General features: G+C 43.5%; 1 protein-coding gene across 3 annotated transcripts in view; it reads left to right on the top strand.

The window, feature by feature from the left end:
• Positions 1 to 22,113, top strand: part of Ptprm (protein tyrosine phosphatase receptor type M) — a 676,296-nt gene that overhangs the window by 532,251 nt on the left and 121,932 nt on the right. For 2 of the 3 annotated variants that reach the window (XM_055610111.1, XM_055610108.1), the window contains one exon: positions 2,690 to 2,877. In XM_055610111.1, coding sequence (XP_055466086.1) covers positions 2,690 to 2,877 — 188 coding nt within the window. Of the gene's footprint in view, positions 1 to 1,963; positions 1,976 to 2,689; positions 2,878 to 22,113 lie in introns of all 3 variants that reach the window. The other variant, XM_055610112.1, reaches the window with a different exon arrangement.

The raw sequence follows: 22,113 nt of genomic DNA, 5'->3' as shown, positions 1-22,113 counted from the left end.
GGATGGATGGATGGATGGATGGATGGATGGATGGATGGATGGATGGATGAATAGAGACAGATAGGTAGACAGACAGACAGTTGGTAGATAATAAATAACTGATCCTTCTCCATCTCAAAAATACAGCATCCATTCCAAGTCAGTATTTTCAACTAATTCATTAGTGAGTATAGAATTGATTTTCAGTTATTAGAAAATCATCAGAGCTGATAGTCAGAAACATTTCTTTCTGATTCTTTCATCTAAGACATTATTTTTTAATTTTAGAAAACTGTTTATGGGTCACGCTTTTAATACAGGAAATGCATGACATGGGATACTGCCTATCAGCAATGAATCATGTTAGCAGTCGGAGAACACAGATTAACTGCTCCTTTTAGTGGGATCGGGAGTGCCTAACAGGAGAGGTGACCCGCTTTCCTAACAGATACAGCATAGGAGCGACTGGTTCCCCTTGAACACAGCTGTGCTAGATGACAGCTCTCTTTCCGGGAGGGTGGAGTGGTGTGTGACTGCCTGAAAAGGTGCTCCATACTAGAGATGGAACCAAGGTGTCCTCATGAAGTGGAGAAGTATATGCAGCCTTGGTAGCAGCTGTCGCCCTGTGACCTTAAAACCCTCAGTACCCAGTATTGGGGTCAGGGCAACGCCAGCTTGCCCTATATCCACTTGAAAAGCCTGGGTCCTCCAGGTGGTGTTTCGCTCAGTGACAATGAAAGGCGAATTAATTATATTCACTACACAAAGTCTAAAACGGAGAGAACAAGAGAGGCACAGAGGGGAGACTAATTAATGTTCCATTTCTTTTAGTATTTGTACAGAACAGAGCTCTCTCCTAGAGGAAACTAAGAGCCCAGTGGATTGAGTGCCTCAGCAGGGATCCTGCATCCCAGCTGATAACTCTTAGCAGTTTTCAACAAGCAAATCTGATATGCAAATTTCCAGGGGGCATTGGTGACTATTAAAATGGGAATACTGACATTGCTAAATTTCAAAGCAAATCCAAATGAAAAACAAAAACAAATCATAAAACCAGCTTACCACCCTTTTTTTTATTTTGTTTTCGTGTCTTTAGCCACCTTGTAGTGACTGAGGTGCCATTTCAGCAACGGCGACATAGCTCCACACCCGTGTGCCACCCTTCATACCATGCATCCCCAGGGGCTTTGCAATGCGTACAGAGCAGGGTTGCAGGACAGGCCCACCCCACCAGGTTCCTTAGGACTAAGCATTTAAGTAGAGCAACAACAACCAAAAAATCATTAAAAACGAGTGCAGTTGAAACCCCCATTTAATACCTAATCTGGAATTCCCAAACATTCCCATCCTTTCACATGCATTTTTATTTTTTATGTGTGAAATTGAGTTGATGCCTCCTTTTAAGTTATTTTTTTTTTTAGCATTGTGATTCATAAAAGCCTGAATCCCTAAAGGGATTCAGCATTTTAAGGTGTTAACCCATAAAAGATAAAATTTGTAATTGAATAGCCTCAATTGAACATGCCTGCCTCAAACGTTTTTTTAGCAGATAACATTTCTGTAAATTCATTAAGCTAATTTACTAGTCATCATCCATTAAAATAAAGCCTTTTTAGGCTTGTTTGACCAAATTTTGACATTGATTTTCTAGTATAATTGATTGGCTTTACCCAAGAAATTTTAAATGACAAGTGTGTTAGATACAAAAAGCCCTTATTGAGTTATTTCTTGGCTCATGGGAGATGAAAAGCAATTCTATACTAATTTGAACCTCCTTTTTGTCATTGACCGCTTCGATGAAGCAAGCCCACCCTGACGTGATGGGAGTGCCGAGCCTTGGCCCTCTGACCACCTCTCAGCACAGAGTTTAACTGGAAGGCAGACAGCATAAAGTAGAATTGCCTGCAGTTGTCCGCACACTGTTGTTTATGTCCTGTTTCCTTTTTCTCCTCCTCTTTTCTCCTGATATGTATCCGCTTTAAAGTGCCAATCAATGGTAAGTTCCCCAACTGGCCCCTTGGAGAAGCTGTGGAGGGAGCGTGGGGGTGTGTGTCTTACTCGTAGACTTGACAGAGCCAGTGTGCTGCCCCATGCAGGCCTGCATGTTTGCTGTCGTAGAACGTTCCGTGTGTGATGCGTTGGCCCACAGTATTTCGTTAAGCTTTCTGATCCCAGAGCATGCAAAGTGACTCATCGAAACATTAATCCCAAACCAGGTCCCCTCTCAGTTTTCCCCTCTCCTTTGACTTCCTGTCCCAAGTGTCCATTCCCATCGCTAGCTTTATATGCCAAACCATTCTGTGCACTTTTCTTTTGCTCACGGCACATTTGTAGAGTTTATTTATCTCATCACACAAATGAATCGGCTAACATTTGGACGTGTACAAGCCTGGTTTCTCTGCACCGGGTCTTGATGAAGTTTCGAATTGAAACTTTCACCAATTTTTACCATTGAAATGCCGAAAGGAGCATTTGCCAATGAGCTTTGCGGAAGCAATATCTCGTTTGGACTGCTTTGTAAGAGCAAAGAACCCTGCCTCATTCCTAGCAGTATCGCCGATCCCACTTAAACCCACGAACTCAGTAACATTTGTTTTCTGGCTGAGCCATCCTAGGGTAGAGGGATGTCAGCAGCCAGCTTGTTAGCATCCTGTGGTCCTGACTCAGCCTGCTGGTTCACCCTCCTTTTCTCCTTCGTCTTCCTTTCTAGATGAGACCCACACAATGGCCAGCGACACCAGCAGCCTCGCGCAGCCCCACACTTACAAGAAGCGCGAGGCCGCCGACGTGCCTTACCAGACTGGACAGCTTCACCCGGCTATCCGTGTGGCCGACCTCCTCCAGCACATCACTCAGATGAAGTGTGCCGAGGGCTACGGCTTCAAGGAGGAATATGAGGTGAGGCTGGGCTAGGTGCTGGCTGCCAGCGTTACTACTGGCAAGCTGTGTGCACCCCAGCGAGGTCTGACAAGGGGCAGGATGGGTCATCCCCTGGCATTTTCCCGGCCGGTGCTGCAACCTAGTACCAAGTTCAAGTGTTCAGTGGGAGAGGAAGACCACCTCACCTTTCACTTCCTTATGCAGAAACATGCATTGGCCCCAGGTTCTCTTTCCCTTCCTCTTCCTCAATTATTTTCCTGCAGCTAAGTACAATGTTAAATCCAAGTTCCGCAGGCAGCTCAGGGAGAAAGTGTCCGCTTGAGGCCACTGTAGACCAACCAGCAGAGTGACATTATCGAGAGTAGACAGCAGTGAAGGGCCTGACTGTTGTCGTGGCTGCAACAGCTCCCGTAGCTCCGCCATTCTAGAGTGCGCCCTGCTGCTGTGATGCTCCAGAGGACTGGGGCGTTTCTGCGACCATGCTATCCCCCTACCACACATAAAGTGTAGCGTTCTCCTCTTTCTCAGCCTCAGCCGTCCGCAGATTCTGCTAGAAACTCATTCTAGAAACGGGGGAAATGTTCTGACTTCACAAAATTTAACTCAAAGTAGTACACCATTAACTGAGAGGGGATGCAGGTGGGGGGGGGGCGATGGAAAGATAGGATTGCTGGGTGTGTGTGTGTGTGTGTGTGTTAGTAAAATAAGCTTGCGGTCGTTGTTGAAGAGCGTGGTTTCTCAGGCTAGAAGCAGAACTACACAGTGGTGGATCTCTAAGCCCTGGAGTTTTCATTAATCCCTAGTCTATGGAATCTGCTCAGATTTTAGAAACATCTCACCTGGGACCGGAGTATTGTTTTGCTATTAATTATAACCCTGTTTGTTATATAATACAGTCCGTCCACAGCACCCAGGTAGACGGGGCTCCTCTAGTCTGTGTCGGTGTTGCCAGCTTTGTGAAAGATAGCGTTCTGCTTTACAGACACTCAGGATCTGGCTGAATACCAGTTTGCACTCTGTGGAAAACAATACTCTGCAGTTTTCCTAGATTGACATCCAAGTCCCAGACCCCAAAGTTAGCTTCGTGAAGCGCTTTATGCTATAAGTGATGCGTACCACGCAGAGTGAGAAATGAGTGTGGAATAAGGGGATCCAGCAGATTTTACAAAGTTTGGTGCCAAATTTTGGAGGAGATAGTGCATGGGATTATTGATATTGTACTTTTCTTCTTTTTTAATCAGAAAAATATATATACAATATATTCTGATCATGTTTTCTCCTTCCTCCAACTGCTCCCAGATCCTCCCCACCCACCCGCACCCACCCAACACTGGGCCCATTCTTTCTCTCTCTTTCTTTAAAAAAAAACAAGCAAAACCAAAAACAAGAAGCATATGTATACAAAGAAGCCACAGTAATGAAAACCAAAGTATGCAAGAAAAGACCATTAAGATAAAAACCATCCAAAGAAAGCAGTGTGGGACAAAAATACCATTGAGTTTGTTTTGTGTTGTCCAACTAGTACTGGGCCTGGAGCCTGCCCTTAAGTGTGGTTAATATTCCCAGGGAGACTCCATTAGAGAAAACTGTTTCCTTTGCAAGCAGGTGTCAGTTACAGCTAGCTCCTTGGTTAACAGTAGGAGCTCATATCCACACATCCCCCTGACAGTCCTGGGCCCCTGTCTGGTTTGGTCCTATGCAGGCCCTGTGCGTGCTGCCACAGACTCTGTGGGTTCAGGTGTCTGGAAGACCCAGTTTCCTTGGTGTTGTTCATGCCCTCTGGACTTAAAATATTTCCGCCTTCTCTTCTGCATAGCTCCCTGCTAAAGACACTCCACTTAGGACTGAGTGTTCCAAAGTCTCACCCTGTCTGCACACCGTCCAGTAGCGGGTCTCCATGTTAGTTCCCAGTCTACTGAAGGAGGAAGCTTCTCCGCTGGTGGCCGAGGAGGCACTTGTGTATGAGTGGGGCAGAATGTCGGTGGGCGTCCTTTTGCCGCCATGTTCCTATAGCAGAACAGTAGTGCACAATTTTCCTCTAGACCCACAGCCTCTCTAGCCTCGGGTTCTTGTCTCCATTACCAGTGTCAGGTGTGGGTTCCTCTCACGGAGTGGGCCTTAAATCCAGGCAGAGAGTGGTTGGTTACCTCCATGACCTTGGAACTAGAAGCAGGGTATTACGGTCACCCGTTACCTTCTAGAGCCTATGCATATCAAGCAGTGTTCTGCCTCTCGCTGAGGACCACTCAACGTTTCTTCACTTTGCGCCAGTGCCTCTTAGCCTTAGTCAGAGCTCTCTGTCCATCTTGATTGTCACAGATCCACGGCACATGGCACCAACGGCTGCTGGACCACAGCTACTCTTAAGCACAGGCCCATGGTCCCAAGCAGACATAGACATCTGTGCTCAGCATGTACCACCTGGTACGGTGCAAGTGATCTGAGATCAGAAGACTGCAAAGCCGTGGGACCCAATCCCAGCTCTGTCCCTGGAGTCTCATTTCATTCCAGACAACATTTCCAGATGAAGCTCTGCATTTCAGCAGCCCTGAACTTTTTAGATTTACCCTTAGCAGTTCAATGTATAATTCAGAGAAATTGACAGCCTTTGCATATTGCCTCATGCACTTTTAAAGGGTAGCTTAGGAATTAATAGGATTAAGAGTAAGACTTCCAAAAGCATTAATATCTTATGAAAGACAAAATTAGGTTATTGAGAAAATATAAGCCTAATGAATAGAGATGATGTCTTAGTTCTATCCCATATTCTGCATGCAGATATTGCTCAAATGTTTATTAAAGATGTTAATGTCAGAGAGATTAGTTATAGGCTCAAATAACAATTCATGAAATAGCTGAGTCCAATTTTTCATGAACTATTTAAAAATACCTACCTTATGATTTCTATAACAAACTATGGACAATGCATATCCAAATGCCTACAGAATTACTTCCCACTCAAATCTCCTGAGGATATTTGATCTGCCGATGGAAACTAGGGTATCTTAGACTCATTTTAAACATTCTCTGATGAACAGATCACAGTGATGTGTTATACCTTAAAACAAGATGCTGTTGTTAGTGAATTTAAAAAAAAAAAAGTTCCTCTTTCCCCCAACCCATTCAGTGATCAAGATTTTAAAGAAAATGCTCTGAAAAATCAAAATTATTTTACTTAATTTTTTAAAGAAGAAGAGAGGAGAAAAGAAAATGTTGAAATACTATATGGGAGAGGACCTACTGAGCAAATACAAAATGGAAAGTTCTATTTGGAATAATCTAGTCAGGCTGGAAGATGACTTAGCTTTTGAAGGCTAGTTTCACAGCCAAAACTACAGGAATAATCCTGTCACCCAGTACCTCACCCCTGTCCTTACAGGGGATGCCAGCATGGTCTGAAGCAATGTAATTGGGTAGATGAACCTGTGCAATTTTGCAGGGAGAGATGCATTCTAAGTAGCATCTCACATGAGGCCTGAAGTTCTGGCCATCTCTGGCATTGGGTCTATCATCTAATTTCTTGAGTTTTGTAGCCTAGTCTGTGTATGAGTAAATCCAGGCTTCAGTAAATTGAGAATTCAGTGAAAAGGCCTGCAAATATTTTTGTTCTGTTTTCCCCAAAACCATGCATCTTTATTCTAGGGTGGATACGGAAAATTTTCAAAAGGTTGCTTTTGAAATGCAGTTGGTGTGCTGGCTACTTTTATGTCAACTTGACACAGCTGGAGTCATCACGGAGGAGGGAACCTCAATTTAGAAAATGCCTGCACGACTGGCGGCTGGCCGCGGTGGAGCACACCTTTAATCCTAGCTTTCAGGGAGGTAGAGGCAGGTGAATCTCTGTGAGTTCAAGGCCAGCTGATGCACAAAGCAAGTCCAGGACACCCAAGGCTACACAGAGAAACCCTGTCTCAAAACAAAAACAAACAATTAACAAACAAAACCCCGTAAGATTAGTCTGTAGGCAAGCCTGTAGGGCATTTTCTTAGTTAGTATTTGATACAGGAGGGCCCAGCCCATTTTATGTACTGCCATCCCTGGGCTGGGGGTCCTGGATTCTTAATAAAGCAGGCTGAGCAAAGCATGAGGAGCAAGCCTCCGTGGCCTCTGTATCAGTTCCTGCCTCCAGGTTCCTGCCCTGCTAGAGTTCCTGTCCTGACATCCTTCAGTGATGAGCAGTGATATGGAAGCATAAGCAAAATAAACTTTTTTTCTTCTTATGTTACTTTAGTTCATGGTATTGGTTACAGCAAGAGAGACCCTGACTGAGACAGCTGGATTTAGAACTGTAACCAGACACACCTCTTGCTCATGCCCTAAAGTGTGTGCCATTGTGTTCTTCATGGCAGTAGAAGCCCTGATGGAGACGGTTAGACATAAGTTTGTAACCGGTTAGACCCCTCTTGCTCATGCCTTGAACTGTGTGTTTCCTGGAAATCTTGAGCAAGTTGTCTAACCCCTACGACCCTCAGTTTCTTCATCCATAAAATGAAGCTACTGCAATATCAGCCTTATGAGTTTTTTGTGAAGGTTTAGTCATGAATATATATATATACATATATATCATTATGTATAATCGATATATATTATATATATCATAATGATATATAAATTATCTATATTAATCATTATCATTTAGTCGTTATGTATACATATATATGTATACATGTATGTGTATATCTATATCATAATGACTAAAATGTTACCCAGCATGCAGTAAACAATCATGTCATTGTAAACATGCAAAGTATTAGTGACTTAAGAAAAAAAATGCTTTACTAACAAGGTTGATGTGTTAAGTTATCCACTGCCGGGAATACTGGGGACACTGCATTGCTGCACCCTCTGTAAGCTTACAGTGCAGTGAAGGAGCTGGGTTAGAACTTCAATGCGTCTCATAGAAACCTGCATGGGCCAGGTAAATGTCAGAGTACTATGAGGGACGTGACGTGGGGACAACCTGAGCCAACCTGGGACAAGAGTGTCCCTTTTTTTTTTAAGCGTGAGTGGGGCTTGCCACAGGAGGCTGAAAGAGAGTACGTTCCATATAGACATAAAGCAAGAGACTAGCAGTGTTCTAGAGAAATGGCCCCGGTCCCCATGCCTGGGTCACAGTGGGTGTTAAAAGACAAGGGTTGTGAGAGTCATGATCACAAAGGGTTTAGTATGTCATATGTGCGAAGTTTAAGTGTTGTGTTGTTCTGCAAGCACTGAGAAGCAAAGAAGACTTCAGAAAGTAGGGATGCTCCCCCTGTGTGTGGATGGAGACCTATTTCATAAAAGCAGCTTGGTTTTTTTTAAAGTTACTTCTCTGAGACACACAGAAATAATCAAAACTCCAAATGGTAGATGAGAAAAAGGAAAAAAAAAAAAAAAAAAACAACTGTATTTGCTGAGAAAGTATTTCAAATGTTCTGGAATGTTTGGCCTCCCAACCCATGGGAGCAAAGAAGGCCTTCCCTATCGAAGCATCTCCAGGGGGAAGATATCCTCAGCTGCTGTCCTGACTCAGAACGCTCAGCCATCTGTTCTTTCTGCTTTTCTCCAACCCACAAGGAAAACCTGGTAACACGCTTTGTTCAGGATTTTTGGAATAGAGGCTTTCCCCTGCTCCTCTGCTCTCTGTGTTTTTCAAGTCAGCAATGCCTGAGGATTGTCCTAAACTGAGAAAGGCTTCATTAGCAATCAAGCGGCCAACAGAAGTGTATCCAAACAAGAGGAAAACATACTGTGGGAGGAGACAGAGCCATCCTCAGTGCAGGTTCTGTATTTGATTTTGTTCTAACAAGATGGGCATGTAGCCCATCTCACCAGGGAGACGTATTAACTTGATTGCAAAGAAACCCCGACGCGAATCCCAATGAAGGAGTAAGCCTCTCGCTTGAATGGAAGATGGCATCTTGTAGGCAGCAAGTGACTCAGACCTCTAGAGAAAGGCAGGTTTATTTATGCTGCCAGGAGGAATGACCAGGTTCTTCAGAAAAGCAAAGGCTAATCTATGCAGACCCCTGGTGCCAAGTCATTGCATTCCCAGAAATGGAAGAAGGACACAGCTGCATGCCAGGGACGGTGGTGTGGGGCTCAGCTACCGGCCCTGAAGACTGGATGGCCCCTGCTACCTGAACTTGCCTTAGTCCTGCAGCTCTGCCTTGGCTCCATGGCCTCTGTGCCAGACAAGAGTGTGCGTGATCAATCACCCTCCTTCTCGAGCCAACACTGAGAGAAACAAGGTATTCAGTATTGCATCAGGGACAAGGCAGCCATGGCCCTGTGCAGTCAGCAGGGGACATGCTCTCCCTCCGTACTTGCCCAGGGGTTTTATTACTAGGGCAGAGTAGCTTTGAGGAGCCAAGCAGAAAGACAGCCACCTTCAGCAGGTGTAAGATTCTCACAGAATATGTATTGCTGAATCTGTACGACTTAGATAAAGGAATAGCCCTTCCAGGCGGGACACCCTGAGACATGCAGCTAGTAGTTCACTTCACTCTGAGGCAAGGTAGCTCATTTTCCCATTGCCAGGGCCCAGACTTATGAAAAACATAAGTAATTCTTTGCACCCTATTTCTCAAAATAATACGTTAAAACATCCCACTGTGCTTAGAAAAACACTGGCATCTCCCACTTACTTTCTTCATATGTGTCTCTCCAGGGCACAAACTCTGGTGGTTAGTTTTGTAATTGAACACAGAGATTGTTTCTTTAGTCAGTTTAAAGTGGAGGGAATTGAAGACAGTTTGTCAAAGTCTTCAGCAGATGAGCAATTCTGAGGAGCTCAGATTTTCTCAAAATGTGCCATCTCGCAGATGCGCCCTTTTAAATATTTAAGTTGTCCGTCTTCTCCCTCTTATCTCTTCGTATTTTCAAGTCAAATGGTTGGGTTTTTCTAAATGGAAGTACAATATTTTACATGATGACCTTGCAGCCTAAGAAATTATCACTGGAATGCCTTCCCCTCCCTCTAACATGCCTGGTTTTTGTTTTTGTTTTTGTTTTTTCCTTGCTTGCCTCCCTGCTTAGAAAAGCCAATAGATCACCACTTGAAAACCCCTGCTATCTACAGGGATGGATCCCTGATTTCTGATTCCTGAACTGGGGAGCAAGTGCACAGCAGCTCCCCTGTTGGGTTTTCACAGAGGCAGAAGCAGGTGGAATGTAGAGTGTTGTGTGTGCCTCAGCTGCAGGAACCCCTTCCCTTCCCGTGACTGTGCGCCATCCCGGGTGGGAGTGCCTCCCCTTCCCTGCCCTCCAGCGCACATGCTTCTCACCCCAGCCTTTCAGCTCCCATTTCATGTCTCCAGCACCAGCTGAGTCCGTCAGTTGCCACAATCAGTGCAGGTTATTTTCTGTCCCACAGGATGCTAAACACACAAAACCAAACCACTGAAGGCTTGGAACGGGGGAGCGGGAATGGGGTGGCAGAGGAGAACAGAGCGGTGCTGGCAGGCAGGCCCGGTAGGTAGTTTAGGAACAGCAACAGCTGCGCCTCCAGTGGCAGCGGCAGCCAAGAGATTTTGACATGTTCTTTTCTTTAATGACGGTGTTGATGGTGAGCCAGGTCCACAAGGAAGTGATAAAATTTTCTCTCTGAATTTTTTGAGAAGGCCTCAAGCTCTTTAGTTGTACACGTGCATTTGTGGATACTTTCTTATCGGGTTAAAAATAAAACCTACTTATTTTTTCATGCTATGTGTTTCTGTTGAGTTGTGGCGGGGGGGGGGGGGGGGCACATAAAGAGGCCAGGGGAAGACGTTCTATCACTCTTCACCTTATTCCTTTGAGACAGTCTCTCGATAAACCTGGAACTAGGCTGACAGTCAGAAAGACGCGGTGATCCTCCTCTCTTCACCCCCAACAAGGCTGGGTTACAAGCGTGTGCACAGCCACACTTTGCTTTTTGTGGGGGCCCTAGGGACTTGAACTCAGATCCTCATACTTGCACAACAATCGCTCTTACCTCCTGAGCCATGTTCCCAGCCCCAGGTTTTTTGTTAATTGTTTCGGTTTTTTTGTTTGTTTGTTTTTGCAATGAAGAGAACCAGTTTTACTGTGTGCTCTTGATCTGGATTTACTCAGGGGCTGTATGCAGGTGTCTGCTTCCTTTGTAGCCTGCTGGACTTTGTCTCGCTTTCAGAGTCTCTGGTCTCAGCTAATTTTAACTTCCGTTCCCTTGGCCTGGCCTCCACCGACCTCATGCAGGAAATCCAGCTTGAGGGAACTGGATTGGACACTGCTATTTCCTCAGCTCTCCCCTTTCTCTGATGATAGTTCATGGCAGTTGACATCTTCTAATTTCTTTGAAGCACTTCTACGCAACTGCCTGGTTTCCATCTGGAAGCTGGTTCTTAGAATTTTCTTTAGCTTACCTAAGAGAAGTTATGCAATTTTCCCACCAGTTACCATTTAGTGTAGATGCCATTAGCACTCTCACAGAGGCCGCGGTCCTGAAGGGCCTGTCAGTGAACCTGTGTCCCAGCACCTGTTAGACCTCCTGCCTTTCTTGTGTCCTTCATGCTTTTTATTATCTTTATGGTGTCACTACCCACTCAGAAGGTCATGGTTGTCTGGCCCCACTCTCTCACCACATCAGCAGGTCACAAGTCCTAACAGCTTCCCTCCCCACCATTTTCAGTCTGTCTCCTCCTCCTGACACCACAGCCTACCCCTCATCACTTAAGTGGGCCATAGGGTCCCCTCGCTTAGGACTCGACATTTCTTCTCTCCCCTGCAGACCTGCCTCTTGCTCTGCAGCCACTCTTTCATTGTAAGACATTAATGCCCTTACACTTGACTAATGCTCAAAACCTATCAACTCTTTCAAACACCAGGAAGCGGTGTAACATCCTTGACCCCTCTAGTCCTGCATTCAGCTCCTACTCTAGGCTTTGGGGCCAACCCCAGCTGCTTCCCACCAGTTTTCTCTGCTCCGTTCCATGATTCCTCTCATTCCAGCACACCTGTGGCTCTGGCCTTCACACCTGTGTCACCTCTGTAGAGAGGGACTCCTTTGCCCAACTGATCTCTTCACATCTCCCTCAGTGAGTCCCATTTCAGCTATCCTTGTCTCCCCATCCGAGGCAACAGTTCCTCCACAGTGCCAAGCCCTGTGTTTCAATAATAGCAAACAGTATAATAACTAATAACTCAATATACTTCATTCTGTTTGACGTATTCTATAGATTTTTGACAAGTATGGAATGCTTCTACTTGATTAATTGATTCCTAGGTGTTTAAACACATGTAGCTTATGATAGGTGATAAAGATGGGTGTGACTGTCAATTAGTCCAAATTCAGAAACTGAAGAGTATAGAAAGAAGTTTATTTGGGGTCTTAGGAGTTGCAGGTTTGGAGATACAAGCTCAGCTGGCTCTGAACTAAAGTTCCAAAGAAGGCTGACAGTGGGAGCTTTCTGCATTTACTGGAAAGGATGGGGGCTACATGAAAGGTAGAACATAAAGAGAGGGAGCTATAAACAGACTGGAGATGTCCACAAAGCAAGAGGCCCTCCTTAGCCTCCAGGCCCAGTGTGAGCTCACTGGAGATGTCTGTGTTCACAGGCTAGGCAACAGCTGCTGTATGTGAGTCCTGCCTCTTTATGGCCTCCGAGCTCCATTTTGGAATCTCTTCAAGTGTTGCTTTTGCCTAAAAATTTATTTTTCTTAACTCTTAAAAAAAAAAATACAAACTTGGGGTCTGGGGATATAGCTCATTTGGTGGAATGGTGGCCTACTTTGAGTTCATTTGATCTCCAGCAACTGTAAGCCAGGTGCTGTCTACGAGGTTCTTCAGCATCTTCATGCAGTCCTGATACCTGGAGTTAGAAGCAGGAGGATCAGAAATCCATCTTCGTCTACATAGCAAGTCCAAAGTCAGCCTCGTATACATAGGCGGTCTACTGCAGGCCTCAGAAATCTGATCGTCAAGGCCAGCAAGTGTTACAGCTGCTCATAGACCTAGAAGTTGGGATTTTTAGCCCTCAACAGAAGCCAGTATTACATCCCTTGGCCCCAAAGATTAGGTCCTTCCTGCAACCAGGACCTGCAGTTTCTTTTCTCTAGTTCTCTGTGGCTTTTTAATCCTTCAGTCTCAGCTCTCTGCCCATCTCCTACCAACTCTCTCTCCTTCCTTCCACCCTTCACCATCCTGCCTGGCCACTCTGCTCTTGAACTGCCCAAATGTTGCTGCTTTAGCTGTCAAGCAGCCAGCCGCCTGGCCGCTTTCATAGCTCAGCCAGCTCGGGCTGCCACTGCCTGTCGTTACTGCCACGCTGCACTCTCTGCTGCTGCTTTCCTCTTGTGACCAGCTCAGGGCACAAAGCTGAAAGGAGAAAAGAAAAGACTATTTGTCCTCAGGGCTACTGCTGTGATACAGGAGGGTGTCTCATGTCAGCTCACTAAGCTGAACTTCCTGCTTATACAAGTACACGGAAGGGATATTTGGACCAATCCTAGCACACATTGTTGGTACCCAATCACAGCCATCACAGTCTTACTTCTTAGCACCAATCCCAGCAACCCTTCCTAATTAGGCAGACTAAGTGAGCTGCTCCCATTCTGGCCAAGGTGTAAATGGTTGAGGGCATCATCTAGAATATGGTACACATTCTTTCAAACAGCCTCAACTGAGGCTGTACCTTCAGGAGTCAGGACGGTCAGAAATGGCTGGGTTTTTTTTTTAATATAACTTAAAATTAAGTAGACATGATTTGAATAGTGTTTGAACAGTACTTAACGCTATTCCCAGCATCCCAGGAAGAGGTGGGTGTCCCACCTCTCTTAAGACCAGTGTCTCAAGACTGAATAATTGACAGGTTAGAGGGTTGGGAACTTCAGCCCCTCCAGGAAAATGGAGTAGGGGGCAGCTAGAGACCACATGTACAAAAACAAGTGACCAACAAGATTTGATGAGTTTCTGGGTAGCGAAATATGTGGAGGTACTGGGAGTGTGGTGGGCCCACAGGTACCACCCAAACCCATTGTTCCCTCACCATGCCTGTACATCTCTTCATCTGGATGTTCATTTCTAGCGTCCTTTATCATAGCAGATAAACAAGTGTTACTTTGAGCCATCCTTGGAAACATACCAAACCTGAATTCAGGGCAGTGGCAGTGGCGGGGTGTCACAGGAAATATGGCTTATAGTCAGTTGCTTGGTTGGAGGGTAGATGACAGCCTGCTGCTGTGGAATGATATCTGGATGGCAGGGCAGTCTTGGGAGAATGACTTGGTAAACAGGATATAACTCGCAACTACGGGAAGAGCACACAGAGGTGGTGTCCACTGGAGAACTGATTGGTGCAGACAGACTTCTATCTAGGAACACACAGAAGTGTATCGTGCTGTGTTAAAGTGTAGCCAAAGAACATCATGGGTTTTCCTGTATTTTTCAGTCCCCAAGTAGAAAAAATACATTTATTTATATCTGACTTCAGTTCAGGTCATCGTGTAACCATTCAAAGAAGGAAATTCTACCATCACATATAGTTTCAAACCCCCTAAAGGGAATCTATATTGTGTGAACATTTTACAACATAAAAGATTTGGAAGGTGGACCTTTTGCGAGTCATCCTTGACTCCTGAGACCATGATAATAATATGTCCAATACATAAATTGCTTATGAATGCTGAAAGACAGACAATGAAAAAATGACACATAACATGTGCTACCGTGTTATGACTGGATGATGACGTTGTTGTTCAGAATTGCACTTAACTCTCCCCAGCCACGCCTCTGTCACGTGGACTCTCAAGTTCTTGTTCTTGCCATTGCACTGCACGACTTCCCTAGGCAATGCCATGCAAGTGCAGCCCTAAGAAAATCAACCCTGGGCTTTATTGGTTTGGCTGAGGCTCTGTGGCAGGAGCGGTGCTTCCCAGTCTGTGGTTTGTCTTGATTGAAGCAGCACTGTGTCCTCTGGCAGAGGACTGGTCCAGCCCAGGATGGTGGGGATTGACAGAGCCACTCGCATACTTCAGCATCTTTAGAGAAGCAAGTGCTTCTCGTTAACCTTGCTCATGATGCCAGGCCATGCTGACGTTGCTCCCCTCTTCACCGGTTTTTCCATTGTCCAGGAAATCCAGGAAAGCCGTCTGACGCTATCAGCTAGCTTGACTTATCCGGCATGACCAATTGCAATCTCAAATCAAGCTACTGCTTTGAGAACCATAGATCATATATACTGCTCCGCTAGCTTACAGCCACCCAAGCCCAGGGAGGGAAAGGAAAGGAGAAGAGGGAATCATAACCTGGAGTTGTATGTGGAGGCCCAAAATTTTCTAGAAGACGCTCTTTGTAGATTGAATATTTTTTCCAGTGGTGTGATGTGACAGTAAGAACCCTTGTTAGATGAAGCTCTGACCTCAAGTTTCCATCAAAACAACCTTACGCTTTGACATAATGACTTACAGTATAGCCCCCCGACACTTAGGTTCTGTCTTTTCAAAGAACAATAGTGTTTAAAGACAATGGCCTAAGAATCAAAAGACATAGATTCCAGGTTTGTTTGGTTTTTTTTTCTGCCAACTCAAACTCTACCATTGAGCAAATCCCTAAGCCTTCATGAAGCAGGTTGGCCAGTGAGAGCCAAGTGCCCTGAGCACCGGCGATGTTCTTTCTGGTGTGACAGCACCTGTGGCCCCAGAGTTCCAGCATGATCTATGTATTCTCACAGACAATAGCTTTACAGTGGGCAGCACTGACTAGCCGTCAGAAGCCTGTGTGGTGACATGGACCTTGTCCCTACACAGACTGCTATGTCATGTTCTGTGGACACGTCTTTTGATTCCCTAGGCCCAGTCTTTATTTTGTTCGGTTTCTTAATGAGGTGGTTCCTCTCCTGGGACCTCTCTTCTCTCGCTTTAACCTCTTCTTATTCTCATGTCTGACCTGCCCCTACCTCCAGAGTGTTGAGTTGCAATGACGATCATATTAATGTTGGCATGCTGTTGCATCTTACCTCCTCACTGTATGAAATGTGGCTATGATTATGCTTCTATTAATTAGGTTTCTACTCTCCACTAACTTAGTTTTCAAGGGTGAACAAGGTAGAAATGTATGGGTGAAATGTTTGGAATTACTTAATCTATTCACATTTTAAATTGTATAAATTCAGTGTCAAACACATGATCAATCAGATCATAATAAGATCATATAAAGCTCATAGCGTTTTTGACTGTCACTCACAGAAAGAACAGGGGGCATTCTGACTCTTCCGACTCATTCTATCGCGTGTTTTGAAATAAAGGAGTTTTATATCCATGATTGAAATATGTAATAACATAGAATTCAGCCATGTTGTTCATTATCCTGTGGATATTTTAAATTCTTTCCTTTTCTTTATCTTCTACTGTTGCCCTTTAGGGCAATGTGGAAAACCTTTTATCTGTTTACTTCAGGGAAATTATACAAGAGATACTGAAAATTATAATGTATTCAGCATTAATTATGAATATGTAGCATATGTTTTATATGTATTGTATTTATATGCTTTAGGTAATTATGCATTTGAGTTCCCTGACAATTTTATGGCCAAAATATTTTACTTGGCTGATTACTAAGTATATTTTAAGCTTACTTCTTGAAACATGGAGTGAATATACTATAAATCCAATTAACATGATTAATTTGCCTAAAGAGACTGCCTGCTTTTATTTCTTTTCCCTGTTTTAATGATGAAAAACAGTTGCAAGGATCCAAAATAACTTAATTTGTTTTTAATGCTTTCTAAGCCCGATTTTATAGTTATTTTCCTTTATAAGCAAAACATAATTTTTGAAACATATTTAGTATATGGCACAAAAGGACAGTTAAAAACCAGTTTCCAGCAAGTCTCTGAAATAGTAACACATTTGGATCTTAACACGGTTTCAAACCTTTTTTTTCTGCTTATCTTAAAGATTTGTTCTATCACTGTCATGAACACCACTGGAAATAGTTTTTTGGACTAACTGGCATTATTTTCTTAATTATTTTCTAAAGGCAGAATAGAGTATAAAATTCTTCAGGTTTACATTATATTGACAAGTTACTTTCACGAAAGGCTAAACAAATTCACATTGCTATCGTTCCATTTAAATGTTTCCCACAATTCACTGTCACTAAAATTAGCATTCATCTTTTTTTTTTAATTATATGCCTCTTTGATGGGCAGAAAATGTCTCTTGTTAGTGCTCCGTCTAAACAAGCATCATGTCCTCATGTTTGTATGCAAGTGGGAGTTTCTTTTGGTGACTCATTCATAACCTTTGCTGCCTTTTCCCAAGGGACTCTTGAGGTGTATATGAGCTTTTGTGTGGCCTCTTGTGCTCCTTCCCTGTGATATATGTAAGAAATCTTTAGTTTGTATGTTTCTGTGATTTTTAAGGTTATGTTTTAACCACACTGCTTCATGCAAAATTTTGTATAATATTGTTGGAGTTGCAGGGGATCAATTAATAAAGCTTAGAAAAACTGATTTCTTTAACCTACCCACTAATATGCTTCATACCTTGATTTATTTGGAATGTCTAGCATTTCAGTAAAGTTTCAAAATCTTCATGATAAAACGCAGTATATGTCTTACTTGTGTATGCTTTTTTTCCTTTTATTGAAAATAGTTTTTTCATACATAATATATCCAGATTATAGTTTCCCCTCCCTCCATTCCTCCTGTTTCCTCCCTACCTCCCCTCACATCTAAATCCACCCCCATTCAGTCTCTCATAAGAAAACAAAGAGGCTAACAAGGGACAATAACATAATAAAAACAAAACAAGGCTGACATAATTGAATTGGACAAAGCAAACAGGAGGAAAGGAGACCAAAACAAGACAAAAGAAACAGAGACCCCCTTTTCACACACTCGGGAATCCCAGAAAAACAACAAACCAGAAGCTGTAAGATGTTCTTGTATAGACACATGCCCACTGCCTCAGTCTCCATGAGTTCATAGGCGCTTTGAGAGTGTTGAGTTAGAGGACCTGCCACTCTTGGTGTTCCCCATCCTCTCTGTCCCTCACACTCTTTCTTCCTCCTCTTCTGCAGGGATCCCTGAGCCCCGCAGGAGGGGATTTGATGGAGTCATCCTGTATAGGGCTGAGTGTTCCAAAGTCTCTAACTCTCTGCATAATGTCTGGTTGTAGGTCTCTTTATTTGTGGGTCTGCTGCAGGAGAAAGCTTTTTTTGATGGTGGCTGAGCAAAACACCTACCTATGAGTACGTAGAATGTCACTTGAAGTCATTTTATTCTTACTTAAATTTTCTTAGAATGGTAGTTTTTGGTTTTGCCCTAGGTCCCTAGTCTCGGGTTCGTGATCACCCAAGCACTGTCAGATACAGTTTCCATCTTGTGGAATGGCTCTTATGTCAAATCAGATGGTGGTTCATTGGTCATTCCCCCAAGCTTTAGGCCATCATTGCTCTAGCGTATCTTGCAAGCAGGACCCCACTGTAGATCAAATGTTTGTGGCTGGCTTGGTGTTTGTTTCTCTTCTGTAGCATGCAGAGTCCCTGACAGTACCAAAGCCTCTGGAACACAGGGGTGGAGGGAGCTCTGTAGGCATCAGCTTAACTTCTCCATGTTGTGTAGGTGTTCTCTATGGCAGTGGGGTCCTGCTGTTAGTTTATGGAGAACAACCTATATTCTTGGCAACAGCCTGGGTTATTTGGGAAGGAGGGTGGTAGAGTTCTCATAGTTCCCCTTTGAGCAACAAACCGATTAGACGTACTCCAGGACCAGTACCAAATTTTTGGTGACAAAAGATGGCCAGCTGTGGCTCAGTCTCCCCCATTATTTAAGCACTTTTATTTAGGTTACCTTCATATGTGTATATATTTTACGAAGTTTGTTTCCATACTACTTCTCAAATGGCCCGTAATTTTAACTGTTTCTTTCCATGTTTTCACCCCCACCTACACATCCATCCATAGCTATCTATTCTATCTCCCTTACCCACTGAGCTCTTACTGTCTCCACTACTCTCTTACTGCATAGAACCAAACCTCTGTAGATTGAAGCTTGGGTAACTATTGACTTAAGAGCTAATAACCACATATAAGTGAACACATTTTACATGTGTCTTTCTGTATCCGGGTCACCTCCCTCGGCATGATTTTTTTTTTTCTAGTTCAGTTTACTGACCTGTGTGAATTTCATCCATTGTCTAAATGGATTGTGTTAATTTATTCATCTAGGTTGTTTCCGATTTCTGGCTATTATGAATAGAGCAGAAATGAACATGACTGAGCAAGTGTCTCTGTGGTACGATGCAGCATCCTTTAGGTGTATGTCCAAGAGTAGTGGAGCAGAATCTTGAGGTAGAACAGTTTCCATCTTCCTGAGGAACAGCCACACTGATTTCTATTGTGGCTGGAAAGGTTTTCACTCCGAACAGCAATGAAGGAGTGTTCCCCTACTCCCCAACCTCTCTAGCATGAGCTCTTATTTACTTTATTGACGTTGGCCTTTCTTACAGGTATAAGATGAAATCTCAAAGTAGTTTTAATTTGCATTTCCCTGATAGCTAAGGATGTTGAACAATTTGTTAAGTGTTTCTTAGCCATTAGAGTTTTCTCTTTTGAGAATTTTATGTTTAAATCTGTACCCCATTTTTAACTGGGCTTTTGTTTTCTTGATTTTTTTAGTTCTTTATACATTTTGGATATTAGCTCTCTATCACATGTATAGTTGGTAAAATCTTTTCCTATTTTGTAGGCTGTTGCTTTGTCTGAATGAGAGTCTTTTGCTGTGTAGAAGGCTTTCAGTTTCATGAGGTCCCATTTGTTAGCTGTTGATCTTAGTGCCTGTGCTCCTGGCGTTATGTTTGGAAAGTCTTTTCCTGAGCCAATGAGTTCAAGTCTGTTTCCCACTTTCTCTTCTATCAGGCTTTATATCTGGTTTTATGTTGAGGTCCTTGATGCATTTGGATTTGAGTTTTGTGTGTGCAGGGTGATAAGTAAGGATTGATTTGCGTTCTTCTATATGCAGCCATGCACTTTCTAAGCTAAGTAAAAGCAGTTATTAAAATAAAAGCCTTCCAAAAAAAGTGTTGAAACAACAATTTTCAGCTTCATACGGAACCACACAAACCCCCACAAAACAAAAACCCTAGATAGCTAAAGCAATGATAAATAATAAAAAAATCTGTAAGATATAGCACTATCCCAAATTACTACGGAGCTATAGTAAGAAAACCAAAAGGTATTGGCTTAATATAGTTAGGCTTATCAACAGAATCTCATTGATGACCCAGACATAAATCTATACACCGATGGACATCGTCTATTTCACTTGGAGATTATAAGTCTGTTTAAATTGCTTATTTTACTTGTAATTTGGTAAATGGTTTATATAGAGAAAATTATCCCCTTTTTTATTTTCCAATTTGGTTGAGAAGAAGTTTTTATTTTATGTCCTTATGATTCTTTGGATTTCCTTGATATCTATTGTTATGTCCCCTTTTTCATTTTATTTATTTTTGTTTTTTAATTGATTTATTTACCTTACATCCTGACCACTTCCTCTGCTCCCTTCTCTCTTCCCAGTCTGCCTTCCCACCATCCTCCCATCTTCCCCCTCTCCTCAGAAAAGGGTCAGAAAAAGGATTGCCTCCCATCGATATCAGTGCCTCTTGGCACATACAGTTGTAGCGGGACTAGATGTGTCCTCTCTCACTGTGGCTACGCCAGGCAGTCCAGCAAGGGGAAAAGGATCTAAAGCAGGAACAGAGTCAGAAACAGCTCCCATTCCTATTGTTTTTTTTTTATTAATTACACTTTATTCATTTTGTATCCCCCCCATGAGCCCCTCCCTCCTCCCCTGCCGATCCCACCCTCCCTCCCCTTTCTGCATGCATGCCACTCCCCAAGTCCACCGATAGGGGAGGTCCTCCTCTCCTTCTTTCTGATCTTAGTCTATCAGTTCTCATCAAAAGTGGCTGCATTGGCCTCTACTGTGGCCTGGTAAGGCTGCTCCCCCCTCAGGGGGAAGTGATCAACGAGCAGGCCAATCAGATTATGTCAGAGGCAGTCCCTCTTCCCATTACTATGGAACCCACTTGGACACTGAACTGCCATGGGCTACACCTGTGCAGGGGTTCCAGGTCATCTCCACAAATAGTCCTTGGTTGGAGTATGAGTCTCTGGGAAGTTCCCTGTGTTCAAATTATCTTGTTCTGTTGCTCTGCTTGTAAAGTTCCCGTTCCCTCCAGCTCTTACTATTTCCCACTTCTTACATAAAATTCCATTCACTCTGCCCATCAGTTGGCCATCAGGCTCAGCATCTGCTTTGACAGTCTATACTGCAGAAGCTTTCAGAGGCCCTCTGTGGCAGGTTTCAAGGTTGTTTCCTGTTTTCTTCTGGCTTTCAGAGGCCCTCTGTAGCGGGTTCCGAGGTTGTTTCCTATTTTCGTTTTCTTCTGATATACATCCTCTTTGCCTTTCAGGATGGGGATTGAACATTTTAGTTAGGGTCCTCTCTTTTGCTTAGTTTGTTTAGATGTACAGCTTTTAGTGGGTTTATTCTATATTGTATGTTTATATGAGTGAGTATATACCGTGAGTGTCTTTTTGCTTCTGGGTCAACTCACTCAGGATGATCCTTTCCAGGTCCCACCATTTACCTGCAAATTTCATGATTTCCTTATTTTTCATTGCTGAGTAATACTCCATTGTATAGATGTACCACAGTTTCTGCATCCATTCTTCAGTTGAGGGGCATCTGGGTTGTTTCCAGCTTCTGGCTATTACAAATAAAGCTGCTACAAACATGGTTGAACAAATGTCCTTGTTGTGTACTTGCGCCTCTTTTGGGTATATGCCTAGGAGTGGTATGGCTTGATCTTGAGGAAGCGCTATTCCTAGTTGTCTGAGAAAGCGCCAGATTGATTTCCAGAGTGGTTGTACCAGTTTACATTCCCACCAGCAGTGGAGAAGGGTTCCCCTTTCTCCACAACCTCTCCAGCATGTGTTGTCCCTTGAGATTTTCATCTTGGCCATTCTGATGGGCGTAAGGTGAAATCTCAGGGTTGTTTTGATTTGCATTTCCCTAATGGCTAATGAGGTTGAGCATTTCTTTAAGTGCTTCTCTGCCATTCGATATTCCTCTGCAGAGAATTCTCTCTTTAGCTCTGTTCCCCATTTTTTAAGTGGATGACTTGGTTTGCTGCTTTTCAGCTTCTTTAGTTCTTTATATATACTGGATATGAGTTCTCTGTCAGATAAAGGGTTGGTGATGATTCTTTCCCAATCTGTAGGCAGTCGCTTTGTTTTGATGACGGTGT

The sequence above is a fragment of the Psammomys obesus genome, unplaced genomic scaffold (assembly GCF_907164565.1).
Source record: "Psammomys obesus unplaced genomic scaffold, mPsaObe1.curated_primary_1811, whole genome shotgun sequence".
In the NCBI taxonomy this organism is placed as follows: Eukaryota; Metazoa; Chordata; class Mammalia; order Rodentia; family Muridae; genus Psammomys; species Psammomys obesus.
The sequence above is the reverse complement of the archived record's forward strand: the minus strand, read 5'-3'. Positions and strand labels throughout refer to the sequence as shown.